Source organism: Pararge aegeria, chromosome 15, assembly GCF_905163445.1.
Source record: "Pararge aegeria chromosome 15, ilParAegt1.1, whole genome shotgun sequence".
Lineage (NCBI taxonomy): Eukaryota > Metazoa > Arthropoda > Insecta > Lepidoptera > Nymphalidae > Pararge > Pararge aegeria.
Genome location: NC_053194.1, coordinates 13,103,309 through 13,118,880, shown reverse-complemented (window position 1 = coordinate 13,118,880; position 15,572 = coordinate 13,103,309). Strand labels below are relative to the sequence as shown.

The 15,572-nt window shown below is 35.6% G+C and overlaps 1 protein-coding gene across 1 annotated transcript; it reads right to left on the bottom strand.

The window, feature by feature from the left end:
• Window positions 1-3,099: 3,099 nt before the first annotated feature.
• On the bottom strand, window positions 3,100-7,265 carry LOC120630085 (toll-like receptor 7). Its single transcript, XM_039899229.1, has one exon. It carries the CDS (start codon window positions 7,128-7,130, stop codon window positions 3,228-3,230), a length of 3,903 nt encoding a protein of 1,300 aa, XP_039755163.1. The 5' UTR covers window positions 7,131-7,265; the 3' UTR covers window positions 3,100-3,227.
• Window positions 7,266-15,572: the final 8,307 nt, after the last annotated feature.

Here is a 15,572-nt window from a genome sequence, read left to right as displayed (position 1 = left end):
ACATCCTTATAGCCGCTCTGCTGCAAGCAAGTATCTATAATAAACTGATATAATTAGCGTATGGTTATGAGTAACTAAGCAGAATAACATACAAAAACTCTGCCAGCTTAAAACTTAACTGATTATTATCTTAGTTAATGATTTTTATACAAGTTAAATTTCTGCGTATTTATTTCTGCGTATTATAATTCTTACATTTAGCCTTATTTGCTAAATGTAAGAATTATAAGTGTTTTAAATTCTGTGGCATCTTAGCTAAGTCATCGCGCTCGGACGCTCGCTCAAGCCCGAAATTAAGGAGGTTTCATAAGAAGAATGGGTTTTAGAACACAGCCCACCACGACGCTCTAAATAAGTATATGTCATAAAAATAATAGCAATATAATTTATCTAGCTGGGTTTTAAAAAAAAACATATTTAAAGGTTAACTACTACTATAGAATTTTTTCCAAGAAGAAAATTATGATAAATTTTATATAAATCACGAGCAATTAAAATAAAAAAAGTATTTTCGTTTTATGACAGACATATTACTTTTATACCAAAACTTAATGTTGATGTTAAGTTTTGTACCAAAAGTCAAATCTAGCCCAGGATTAGCTGAAAATTTTTCCAATTTTGGTTTAACTCTAAAGCCATGCATAGGTTACAAAAGCTATTTTTAAATACTCGCGGTATTACTCTGGGTGCTTCTTAGATAAAAAAATAATTATTTCAAGTAGGCTTTTTATAAGCACTTTTGAAACGTCAAGTATCTCTGTTTGTAGTGATTCTACCACTGATTCGGAAAGCAGATTGTACTGAGTTAGAGCGATTGAACGAACAAACTGATTGTTGCATTTGTAATATTAGTGAGGACGACTTTTTAAACATTAGCATGAAAGTATAGATAAAGTCGCGGGTGAAATCTAGTCAAGTAAAATAATTAAGTATTCAAGCAACGGTATGAGTTTGTATTAAACCGGCCGGCTAGCGACGCTGGTCACGCGTCTGGACGGATACCGCGTCCGGTTTACGGACGCAAGGAAAAAACATATTGGGACTAATCTCTTTCGACATTGACGGAATTGTTTTAGAAATTATTTACTTAAATGGATATTCAATAGATATATACGTGCTCGTAAAATGAAATATATTATGATATGAAAACTTCTTTAGATTATATTAATCTTTAAATAAAATCTTACATTTTTTGAGTCGGCATTGAATACAATCCGCGAAAAGAAGGACAATTTGTACGGTGTAATTTATAATTTATTCAATCTTTGGTATGGACTGTAAAGAGAAACCTTCATAGATTTATTTTTATTTCGGAAAAAGACCCGATAACTTAGATAGAAGTAGGCTGTATTAAATTCCATGATATACAATGAATATCAACCTTAATTTTCTAAGTGTGTATGCACGGTGTAATTTAGAATTCATTCAATCTTTATAACGATCTCTCTTTAGAAGAGTTTCTCTTGGCTCTTCTAATCCTAAGGTTCCCTGGAAGAGATCGCTATAAAGCGATAACGCCGCCTTTGGTATCCTACTTTTTAAATTTCCTATTGTTGTGTCCATTGTTTTTTTCTTTGTGGTGTACGAATAAAGTGGATAAATAAATAAATAAATAAAGATTATCTTTAGAAAGAAGTAAAGCATACCTCTATCCTAAGTTCTCGGGTCTTTTTCCGAAATAAAAAGTAGTCTATGACGGTCTTTAGGATACCAGCTATATATTTATCAAATTTAATCAAGATCGATAAAGCAATTGAGTCGAACATAGGTAACAAGCAAATAAACTTACATAGTTTCAATATTAGTATAGAAGTAAAGAGTCTTATGTTTAATTCCAAGGAATGCATTTGCGAAGTTACAATTCTTCAACTGTGGAATATTTAATAAACACCATTACAAAAACGTCGTAGGAAATGACTACTTTCAAAAAACGGAAACCAATGTACTCCGGTAGGTAAGTAGAAAATAAAACAGGTACCTACTTACTTAAATTTGGAATAGCCATGTCAATTAATGTGTATAATAACCTCACATAGAAAATACCAACTTCCTAACGGACGGTTAAACTGAGATTGAAAGTGATGAATTAATTAATGAAAAGACTTTTATTGTACACCAGAAAAATACAAATACACTAGAGCGTTATAGTAACAATTTGGTGGTCTTATCGCTATGTAGCGATCTCTTCCAGGCAACCACAGGCGTAGAAGAAAATGCTACAGATGCTTAGTAGGTAGTACAACAATATATGATTGTCAACAAAATTGGTGGTGATTATTCAAAGCTCACCGTAAAAGACCTATCTTCCGTCTGAAGTAACCAAATGTACTAAAAACTAGTATATTTATTGTAGTATTAGTTATTAAATTTCAATCCAATCACTTACTAACGCTGCCAACAAAACAGAATTCCCAATAATGATTTATTAATGTAACTCAATAAAGCAATTGCCATCAGTAATTACCGTTTAAACCTTGAATTAGATATAAGTAAATAATTATTTTATTGATTGTGAGGTAAATTTTCATTTATTGAACTATCATTTCATGATTACGTAAATTCAGTTTAGTTTCGTAATCACCTTATAGAAAATATATTGACAATTACCTTTTAACATACCTAGATGATACACGTAGCTTTTATTTTCCATTCCAGTTCAGGAGCGATTTCAATGCCAAAGCTTCCTTTTAAGAAATAAGATAAAAGTTTAAGTTTCCAAAGTTCTTGTGAGTGTGTCAGGTGGATTTTTATTTTAATCAAAATGTAATAACAATCAAAATAATATGTTTATTGTGTTTAAAGTACAATACTATCTATGTAATCAGATATAAGAAAATTAACCAACTCTTACTTAATTTCTTTAATTGTGAGCCATAAAAATAATTAACAGTCAAGTACTTCTTTTTATTTGAGGTAGGTTAGTAAAAAAACAGTCTTATAAATCTTCATCACTTTATTTTTTATAGTGTATAAATAACGCCATATTAATGATATTTATATAGTATGATCACTTGTTTTTGCTATTTACATTATTTATATGCTACAGCAGTCTTTAAAATTTTAATACAAAACCTATACACAGGATAACGAACAGGCAATAGTAAGTTCACTTACATAAATTTTGGTATAGCACTTAAAGCTAATATTTACATTATTTACATGCATTAGATTTATACAATTAATATCTAGATTATATACAATTTGACTGGAAGTGGGCAGGAGCCCGTCTAGACTAGGTAAGCTTGCACGGTGTTACCCGTATCTACAAGAGGAGGTGGAGGTGGCCATTGTCTTAGATCTCGCCGCCTTCCTGGTGCCATACCTTGCTCTAAGGACGAATAGTCCGAATCAATAGAGGAGTAAATGTGGTCGGATATTGGTCTCCCATCCGGACCATAAGCGACCGACTGCGTTTGCCTCACAGCTGATGGCGACTGTCGCACTTCTATACTATACTCAGGAGGTGCGCTCGCTCCCTGCCCAGTGTTGCCTAACACAGGTGATTTGTCAGGATAACTCAACGTTCGATTCCCTCCATTAGGCACGGATGAATCTAACGTATATGTATTTATATTCTTTCTATAGCTATGAGTCCGCGTCTTATGCGCAGTGCTCGTGTGCGATGAGTCGGGCATCATATATCTGAGTCGCTCCCAAAATCTCTTCTGTCCCCATTGTAAACGCGAGCCTGTTTTAAGATACGGCCGTAAGTCTGGATCACACATAGCGTCGCCCACTACGGAACATTCTTCTATTAAAACTAGTTTATAAATACACCCTTTTAGCGCCTCGTGCAGCCCTTGTCGGAATTCATAGCGAGACCATTCCGTTTGCATGAAATTTCTCGTTAGCACTAATATTATACGCTTAGACGCTTCCGCAGCCTCGACCACCGGCGGAGCACATTGCATGTACTGTGCGCCGTGATGTGGAATGTCTCTGTAATGCAGACAAAGGTGGTACGAGGGGTTTCCATTTTCTAGTTCAGTCGCTAGAGATTGCACAACAAATTCCTCGTCTTTCGGACTATAACAGACGTATGCGTCGTAAAGCTTTTCCGTTTCCTCAAATGCACCGGAGAAAGAGAATACTCGTATACCACAGTTAGTGTAGAGCCAAACTCGCAATGTATCTCTACATAAAAAGAGTACAACAAGAGCTAATAAAATGAAGCCGGTAAGAGTCGAGACTATCATGGGAACGTAGTTCGACACCGACATGTTTCCGACGACTGAATTATCGGCATAATAATCGCTGCAGGCAGTTCCATTTAAATTGAGCTCTTTTTTCTGTGGCGGCTTCGCATCTCCGTTCCAACACCATACATCGGTTATGTCAATGATTTTTTGTGCATTCTCGGCCAGGTATGCAGTTAACTCTTGTAAATAGCGGCATTTGCATGACCATAAATTGTTACCAAGGGATAGAGCTTTTAAGTTGGTATTGGTATTAAAACTCCAAACACCAAAATCTACCAATCTGTTTCCATCTAAGCGTAAAACTTCCAAAGATCTAAGTGACAAAAATGATATGTTTGCGATATGACTAATAAGGTTATTTTGTAAAAATAATTCTTTCAAATTGCTCAACTGATGAAACTCGTCCCCTTTTAATTCTTTTAGCTTATTGTTGCCCAGGTGCAGTATTTGTAAAGCATTGAGCCCGGCAAAAGTTCTGTTTTGTATGCTATCTACGTTACTATTATTAACATAGAGAGATCGCATCTTTTGTCGTCCGATGAAAACGTGATTTTGTAACTCTCTTATGTTATTGCCGTCCAAAAATACTTCAGTAGCGTCCATGGGTATCTTTTGGGGTATTTCCATGGATGATTGCCCAGAACAATCAACGACGTTAGTGTTCCATAACGGGTCGTGGTAGCAGGTACAATTTTGAGGGCAGGTCATTTCACAGTCACACGCGTCATAGTCGCAGCAATGACAGATAGCAAAACAATGAGTTTCATACTCACACAGAAAGTCCGATGTCTTAAGATTTGTTAACGGCACATGAGTTCCACTACGAGTGTTCGTCATTTTGCACAAAACATTTTCTAAGTCCATCACACGCGGATACTGTCTCATGGCAGTCATATTGTTAATAATCGGTAACCACTCCATAGTACAGTCACATTGAAATGGATTTCCACCGATATAGAATTCGGGTAAGGTTTTATTTACGGGCACGGTCGCTAAACGTAAACTATTAAGTTCTAAATGCACTAGTTCGTTAGCATACATATCCACACGCGTTAAGTTCTTTTTATCGAAAAACGAGTTCACATGAATATTATTTAAAAAGTTATTATTTATAAACAACAACTCTACACTATTAGGTATTGCCATAGGTGATATTTCCACTATTCTATTATGGCTAACATCAAGTGTCTTTATATGGATTTGATCTTGCAACTTGTAATAGTTACCTAAGTGCTCAATGAAATTGCCGTGAACGTCCAACCACTTTAAATTACTAGGCACAAACGCATAATCAAACCACACTAGATGATTTTCTGACAAGTTGAGCCAGAGAAGACTAGCTAACGTCGAAAAAACGCCATTGATATCCGACAAAAAATTTCCATCCAATCTTATAGCTTCCAGTTGCATATTACGGGTAAAGGTTCCTCTTTCAATCGATTGAATTTTGTTCTTCGCTATATTCAAAACTTGCAAACTTGGTAAATCCCAAAACATTCCAACACTCAAATTTCCGATTTGATTGTCAATTAGTCTTAATCCTGTGAGTTGATTGAGATTTTTGAATGATCCATTTTTGAAATCTGATATTTGATTTTCACCCAAGTCTAGAGTTTTTAGAAACGAAAGCTCCCACAGTGCGTCGGGAACTTCTAACAACTGATTTGAACTCAAATCCAACTCTTTTAAGTCAGAACAATTTTTAAACGCTTTCTTATCGATGCTGACAAGCAAATTGTTGTTCAGAGTTAGTTTGCTCAAAACAAACAATCCATTAAAAAGATTGTCATCTATTGTGTGAAGCCGATTCTCAGCTAAATTTAAAGTATGAAGATTGTATAAAGGCAAGAAAGCGTTTTCTTCTATGTATCCAATGGAATTATTCTTCAGATTTAATATTTGTAGAAAAAATAAATCCTTAAATGTTTTCCCGTCGATTCTAGTGAGTGCGTTGTTGGATAAATTCAAAACAATAAGGCGTATCAATCCAAGAAATGTCCCGTCGTCAATATGATTGCTTGTTAGCTGATTACTAGACAAGTCTAACACAATTAACTGTTCAAGTCGATGAAAAATACCTCGAGCAAGTTCAAACAGAGAGTTATCGTTGAGGTAAATTTCCCTTAATTCTCTAGCGTAAGCAAATAGCCCTTCTGGTAGAGTATGTAAACGGTTATGTGATATGTTTAGAACCCTCATTGAAACAAGGCCATTGAAAGCTTCACTTGATATGTCTGTTATATTGTTATGTTGCAAATATAGGTGTTGTAAACTTCTTAATTTTAATAATTCTGATTCCTCTGATAATGATTTTATTTCATTGTGACTCAAATCTAATGTATGTAAACCCGATCCACAGCCGGATCCAAAACCAATTTGTCCAACAGTCCTTATTCTGTTATGTGTTAAGTTCACTGTGTTTAAGTTTTCTAGAGAACAGAACACACCGGAAGGAACGAACTTGATGTTATTTTGAGCCAGATCTAACGACTGCAGTTCCGATAATCCATTGAACGAGTTCAAAGTTAACTCCATATTCTTAGTAGGACTCCACTCGAAGTTCTTTGAGCGAAGCTTCAGTCGTCTTAGATTCTTAAGATCTTGAAAAGTGTTGTCCGGGACACTAAGGAGTTTGCAGTTGGTGATTGAAAGATCAGTGAGACTCGTTACAGGGTTGAAGTAGTGCGCCCGAAGTGAGCTTTCGAATAACAAAAGATGATTGCATTCGATATTAAGGTGGCTCGTATCTGAATTCACTGATGATATACTACTTCCGTCTCCTTCAAGAGTTCGCACTTTACACATTACGTTGCTTTCGATGTCCCGATCTGCAACTCGAACGCACTTATCCGAGCCGTAGGGCAACACGGTCCATCCGACGTGCAGGAGCGTTAAAAACACAGCCGGTATAGAATACATTATCACAGACATTTCATTTCACTAAAGAATGTCTCATAAACACTCCCCGTGGGTCGATATCACCATTTCCGAAACAAAGTCCGTAGCACAGTTAGGCACTAAAGAAAAACTTGTAAGCATTTCACTTCACAAAAGTCCGTTGTACAATTTCACCGAAGTCCTCCCAAAAGAACTCCAAACTTTTGTAGCACATGTAGGTACAGAGTTATAGTTTGACAGTTTTCTGTTATTAAAAATTTATTGCGTGTATGACGAAAGTGACGGAAAACGTGACGCGACCTATCCGCGGCGCGGTTACGTTGTGACTGGCAGCCGTAGTGCTTAGCTCGTGGAAGTAGCAGTGGGGACGCGCAAGTTTTGCTCCCCCCCCGCGAACCCTACACCCCGAGTAAGCTCTCATAAACTTTAAGACGCACAGAGCCATCTAGTGAGAAGTAGCAGAATATTTGTCTGTATTCTATCTCTACACCCCTGATAAACCTATTTTAATGACTCTATAGAACCATTCTCGGTTCTCATTCTAACAAATTCGATATGCAATTGTAATGTTTCATGCTATTGTATTTCAAATAATGAAAATTAAACTTTGTGTCTAATTTTGTATTGAAGTCTACCTATATTAGTATACATTTAGCGCGATCAATTTATTTGCGAAATTAGTAGTAATATTTTTGTTATTCCACTTCAAGTAAACCCTCCACTGCAATCTCACCTGGTGGTAAATGATGATGGAGTCTAAAATGGTAACGAGCTTACCTGTTAGGGGAAATGGCAGTTAAATTAAACTCATACTTTCTTGGTAACACGTCTTCGTCATAACGGTAAAAGCTACTGCTGAAGTCTCCCACAGTACCAGACCAGATAGACCAGAAGACTACAGCCCTTAGCGCAGCGCCAGGGGGGGTCGTCAAAACATGATTTTGATTGAGTACCTATAGTCAAAACAAGTTATTACAAAATATCTTAAGATATCTGTCTTTTTGACTTAAATAATTTAATTAAATAATTGTACAAGCGTTTGCTAACCTACAGAACTTTGATATTTACATGATTGAAAACATTTTTGTGTGGCACTAAACTCAACGCGTTGCATACGTATGCATATATATATTTTTGCAATAGTTACACTATTTGCCACTAGATGGCGCTATTTATATGTAGATCTTAGGCCCTTGATTATAAAGTTTAAAATGCAATAGTACTCACAAATTATGCATTTTTTTTAATAATATAAAAAATGATTCTTTTATGTTTAGAACAGTTGAAATATTGAAAAAAAAAATTTTTTATTACCTATTAAGATGTCAATGAAGATATGCATCGTGTATATGACACGATCTGATCGATCTGTAAATATTAAAGCCGGTAATAGGTTACTTATTATGAACAAATTAAATTAATAAAGATTTAAATTAAATTACTAACTTTGCTGGTAGATTGGCTATAGTAATATCATCATCATACTTATAACCGGCCCACTAGAGGCTAGGCTAGGCTAGGGCCTCATACTGAGAAGAGTTAAGGCCGTAGTCCACCATGTTGGCCCAGTTCTATTTTGTTCTAAAATCGAAATTTTTTTAAAGAACAAAATAGAAACAGTATTGAAACAGGATTTTTCAATTCTATAACATTGAAAAATCCTATTAAACTGACCTGTGCAGTGGTTAGAATTTAAAGTAGTGATAGATAGGTAATAGGTATCACTAGGTACACGAAGCAAATACAATCAATATCTCATCCGAGCGACTGTGTTAACACGATTGGATTATTTAGTTAGTGACGAAATATACTATGCAAATGACGTCATGAATATCAATGTCATCAATTTCAAGCCCAATTATACGATTCAAGACGCTTGAAGAACGTCATGACGTATCATTTACATAAATAGGCATCCATCCGTCCCGGTCTCCCTTTAACTGTCCACGTTTTAAACGTGTCCGGGGACGATACGATATGCCTATTATGGATTAGTAGACTTCACACGCCTTAAAGAACGTTACGGATAATTCTCGAGTATGCAGTTTGCCTCACGATCTCCTTCACCATTACAGCAAGTGAAATTTGCCTTGCTTAAATTAAAAAAGCACATAACTCCGAAAAGCTAGAGTTGCGTGTTGGAGATCGCACTCAGTACCCCGAAAAGGAGTTCGGATTCGTAACCACTGGCCTATTACCTCTTTGGTTAACTGAGTTAAACTGAAAGAGGGTCTGTTTGGTGGAAGCAGGTGTATTGGATGGAGTCCATTAAGCACAATTAACTATAAGCTTTACAGATAAAGAAGGCAGGTCCTTATCTTGCCAGAATAAGGTTATAAAGCCCCCTACGCAAGCCGCAGGACTTTGCCTGTGACCATTGCCACTTGTTCCCGCAACTTTTCTCATCACGGTGAGTTGCAGACCTGAGCGCGTGCTCCAAATATATGACTTTATTCATTTCCATGATTTTTAAACAGAACTAGCATACCGCGTATATGCAATCATGCCCTAAATGAATAAAAATCGTAAAAGATGAGATTTTACACATAACAGATTACAAATGAATAATCCAATAAATCTGTTTATGAAATCTTGTAAGTTATTTTAAAGAAACTGGAGGCTGATCAGATTTTTCTGTGATTTTTTGTTATTAAAATGCATTTCACTTATGGCTTTGTGTAAGAGGTCTAAAAAACTAATACAAAGTTCATCATTAAACTAATACGTAGTTGTTTTATTGTTGTTCTTTTTTAAATTCTATTCTGTTATTTTGTTAGCATTGTTATAGGCGTGGATCGAATCTAAGACATCGAACCAATTTTTCCCGCTATCGAAGTGAAAAGCAGAGTGTGTAAGACGGTCATAAAACCCATTTTATCCTTGACTCACATATCAACCCTCGCCTTAGGCTCGGAGTAAAATGAATGATTTGTTTTATATTTTTAGCACAATCTATTATTAACGATAGCTTTCTCATTTCATAATATTAAGTAGCTACATGTGCGCCCCGTGATCTTGTCCGCGAACTTCTGATAAGAAAATTTGTCCCATACAAACTTTTACTCTATATCCCACTGTACGGCATTGCCTACTCGTTGTTGGACTCATAAGGCTCATAGCAAATCTCATAAAAATCCTCCTTCCTCAAGACTTGATAAATTTCATGAAAGATTTTACAAGTTAGATATATTAGCGCATTTTAAGATATAAACTTTTATGCCTTAACTATCCCCTTCTGAAATTTAAAAAAAATCCTAAAACACGTATTTTGCCATTTAAATTGTCAACCTCTTTATGTTTTGTCCAATGTATAGGTCAACTATTAACCGCCTTTTTTGCATAACACGACCGGTACTGAAATGAAAAGTAGGACTTTTCAAACAAATACATGTCCTTATTCAATTACCTATAATATGGCTACCACGAACTTAAATCACGTAAATCGTAGAAGCGGCTCCAAAACTCAAAGTAGGTACTTGAATTTAACTGCCTCTTGTAGGTACGAAACGAAGTTTCCAAACAAAGTCACAAATAAAATTTCAAATTCGTAGGTATGTTTCGACGCTTTCGACGCCTCCTAATGTTTTTCGAACTGTTACTATAGCGGGAGAAAAATGGAAAAGTCATGTCAGACTTGTCATACCTCCTATTCACACGTACCTATTTGATGTTGTGTCTTACGATTTTAACTCTTATGCTGCTGTCATAAAGTTGTTATTTAATAGCTTGCTATTTGTAAATGTCTTTTGCTGAAGAATTTATCCGCTATACAATGCCTCGTTTCAAACAACAGCTTATGTATGAGACACAATATTATATTCTTACACCACAATATATTATTAAATACCAAAGTACTCAACGAAATTGTAGTAAAGTAATATAATAGACTCTATGTTTTATATTCCCTTGCCTATTCACGTATGTAGATACTTTCCCGAGAATAATAGTTATTAAAATGTAAAGCATCTCGTGGGCCGTGCTTTTAGTATCATTGATACGAGTACTGGGTTTGAAAAAATGAGGCAGTTAACTTCACCTTAACCTACCAACTTACCTAACAACAAAAATAATTCAAATCCATTTATTTCAAGTAGGCTTACTTTAGGAAACGTCAAGAAAATCTGTTTGTATTGACTTTACCACCTGTTCGGTACGCAGGTTCTAACAAGAAGATGCTGGCAAGAAAATCAGTTGAATACTCTTCTCAGGCATCACATTACAGCTTAACCATCGTTTTCTATCTTGTGAGATTTGAATCCAATGCGGCCTGCTTCCAAGCAGCCTTAGTCATTACTTAAAATGTAAAATTTCAATCCGCGTATCTATTATGAATATACATTTTTGTTAAAGTGCCATCTACAATTTCCATTCATAGTTACTTTACCTCTGACATTAGTCATAAATTAACTAGTCCAGTATTCCAATTTATTTTATTTTATAAAGTTTTATTTAATTGTTAAGTAACAATAATTAAAAAAATTAATAATACATAAATTTACCTTATATAAATTTGCCAACCTTACAGCTGGAAAGAAATATTTGACTTTGACTTTAAAATTTTGGCTTGTTGTCAAACATTATAAGCAGTAATGTGATTGCATTTTGTCGCAAATCGCTAGGATACGTTTATATTGGAATCTCGGATTTATATTGGATACATACGACTATTTTTTTAAGTCGACTCATTCGCGGACGAAGTCGCGCTGGTCCGCTAGTAACAGTTAATACGGTGATTCGGACTAGTCGTTTCTTAATACGTGTTTTATTATTGATTAAATAAGCAATAATACATCCATACTCTCTCAAACTAAATCCGCTAGGAACTAAAACGCGAGAAATAGACAAATGCTTATGTTATATACATAGCCATTGTCTCATACCAAAAACAATGTCTTCCAGGTAACCAAAGATGTGACTTGACATAGCTATAAATGCAGTAGGTTAGGTATACATGTATTTAAAGATATTGAAACATATGATTTTAAATATATGTATACATAACGGAAGGTTCCGGCCGACCAAGTACGGAGACAAGCCCATGGAAAGAAGAAAGAAGAAGACATATAAAAACATACATATTTATATATATGGATATACTTAAATTCATATATCAACATAAATATATATATATTAACATACACAAGTAATTTATAAATAGTCACGGAACGGAGTAAGGCTTCATAGTATCCTACAAAAATAAACGCCAAATATAGAAAACTGTGTTATCAGATATGCCGGCTCATGACCGCATTGTTAGCGGTTGATACAAACAGATTCCACAGCTACCGCAGCCGTATTGGCTCTTTAGCCCATTTAAATATGCAACCGCATCTCGATAAAGGTTTATAAATAACTCTACTACGAAGTACCAAGCTAATCGTACTAATGGAACATAAATAAATAAATAAAATAAATATACTACGACAATACAAATCTCGACATCTAGCCCCAAAGTAAGCGTAGCTTGAGTTACATTTTAATGAATAATATACATAAATACTTAGAATATATATATATATATAAACACCCAGACACTAAAAAACATTCATGCTCATAACACAAACATTTTCCAGTAGTGGGAATCTGGAAAAATTATCGAACCCACGGCCTTGGACTCAGCAGTCGGCCGTCAAATTTAATTACTATGCCTATGTAGTTAATTTTTTTTTTATCAACCCTACTATATAAGAGAGGAATAAATAAATAAATATACTATTACAATTCACACAACGAACCTTACAATGGTCAATTATGCAACAATCTCCCATCTGATGTGTTTCCTCAAAAATACAATCTATGGTTATTCAAGGGGCGGATAAACAAATTCCTTAAAAGCCGGCAACGCATCGGTGGCTCCTCTGGTGCTGCAGATGTTTAAGGGCGGCGGTGATCACTTATCATCAGGTGACCCACTTGCTCGTTTGCCCGCTATTAATATATAAAAAAAATTGTAAACTTTCTCTCTCATATCTCATAATAAAGGGAGTTGGAGTATAAGGTACTCACCACGCTGCTCCAGTGGGATTTCCAGATCCACATTTCATGGGCGTTCAAATACAAATACAAAAATTCTTTATTCACGTAGGCATATCACCAGTGGCGTGCGATATAAAATTGAATAAAATCTCCAGTATGAGTTATAAACACTTGAAGTAGGATTTTTATAACTCTTACAATGCCTTTCCTTAAGTTTTATCTTACCTTAGTATGCACGCGACTGCGTATCTGCGTATATCACAGGCACGCGTCCGTACCAACATTTTTACATAACGTGTGAGGTGATGGTGATAGCTTTGTACGTAATACTACCTAAATCGTAGATAACCAAAGATAAGGCCATAATATGCTAGCCCCTCAAGTGAATGGTAATGATAAAGGAATCCATAAGTGTGAATCTAACAAAACGGGTATATTGTTTCCTTTATCGATAACGTACCAATAACATTTTTGTTAACCGTCATTAGGCGATGGCTGAGTACATTTTCAGGTAACATGGACTTACCTTCCCATTCATTAAAACTTCCCCGAAACACAACAGTTCGGACATAATATTTACTCATCTGCGTCACTCGCTTTCTGGGTAAGTATAATCCTTATCGCAATTTCGCAGGCGTTATGTAGATAGGAGACAAAGAAGTCGCGATAATCCTTATGGATAAAGATTTTAGCGCTTTTTTTCCCACACTGGCTCACACTTTCGGCGCATTCTAATCATTCTTTTTAGATAAAGATTTGGCATCAAGGAGTACATCTATTATAACAATGGTATTCGATAAATGAAAAAATAGATAAGCGAAGCTTCCATGGAAATATTGTTAAAAAAGAAATGCAAGCCGGAAAGGTCTTCACGATAACTATAAGAGGTTTCTATTTACGCCTGAATACGGTTAAACAATAAAAAATATTTTTATAATAAAAGATTAGGTTAACCATTTTTCTTTTTTTGGCGCGGTGATAAAGCTCTATTGCTACCTCCGACACTTTGGCAGGACGGAGGTTATGTGGGACTCTCCCCTCTAAAGGGGGTATGCCTGAACTAAAAACCACCACGGCATGTCCCTCTTGTTGGCTTTGTTAGACGCACGGGGAACCCGCTGTATTCTCCCGGACGTCTACCAGGATAATTAGGAAAAGAAATAGGAAAATAAACAGAAACATTTTTGACTAACATTATTGAAATCAAGACATACTCGTAGTTAGCGCAACATCGTTTAATATTTTATACTTTTAATGTAACAAACCATCGCCGAAGCGCCATTAAACCTATTTTATACGGTTAAACGCGCACGTTAACAAAATACCAAAATGGCCTAGCTAAAGTATCGAATAAACAAATTTCATCGGACTCTATTACGCGCTATGGCCGTAATGTGTTGACAACATTACGCGGCCGCAATAAGAGCCTGACAATGCAGATAGGATCCCTGTTTTGAACCCTGTTTAGAGGGTTTAGTTGCGACCGATACATTAGTATGGATACGTTTACAATCGACTTTTGCATTATTTGGTGTAAGCTATTTTTGTATTATATATAATACGAACCATAGTCGGCTGAGTGGCGCAGTGGGCAGCGACCCTACTTTCTGAGTCCAAGGCCGTGGGTTCGATTCCCACAACTGGAAAATGTTTGTGTGATGAACATGAATGTTTTTCAGTGTCTGGGTGTTATGTATATTATCATTTATATGTATTTATGTATATTGTTCATAAAAATATTCAACAGTCATCTTAGTACCCATAACACAACCTGCGCTTACTTTGGGGCTGGATGGCGATGTGTGCATTATCGTAGTGTATTTATTTATTTATTATAGAATAATTCTATATCAGAACTTTGATAAATCAGAATTCGCTTGTAGATGGCACTTTTTATGCGTTACAATGTTTTACTTTATAGTGTAATCATGGTGCTTTCTACGTTTAAAATTTAGGCTTTTCTGGTCTAAAAAGTGGCCACAAAAATCTACTCAGGGTATTTTTTTTGTTAGCATCATCACATTAATTTTTTTTTTAATTAGACCATTGATAATTCATACTCGAGTATTTATTTATCATTCACGTTACCAAACAATGTATTTTTTGGTAGATTATTCATGTAATATTTTAGCAGTAATAGAGTTTTTTGAGACGGAGCTCGTCCGAGGAACTGCCACCACCATGTTTATTTCTGCCGCTCGCAGCATTGTTGCATTGTTCATTGACAATGCTGTGTTCTCATCTGAAGGGCGTGGGTGCCGTTGTAACTTCAGGCACATGAGGTGCTTAGAGTTTAAAGTTTTCATCATAACTAAGTTTACATGATTTTGTGACAGAGCTCGTCCGGGGAAGTACTAACACCGTGCTTATATCTGCCGCTGAGCAGTGGCGTGCATAGAGGGTATGCACAGGGTATGCAGATGATATAAAATTAATAAAATCTCCTGTTTGAGTTATAAAAAACTTAAGTATAGACGGTGTAAGAGTTATTAATATTCA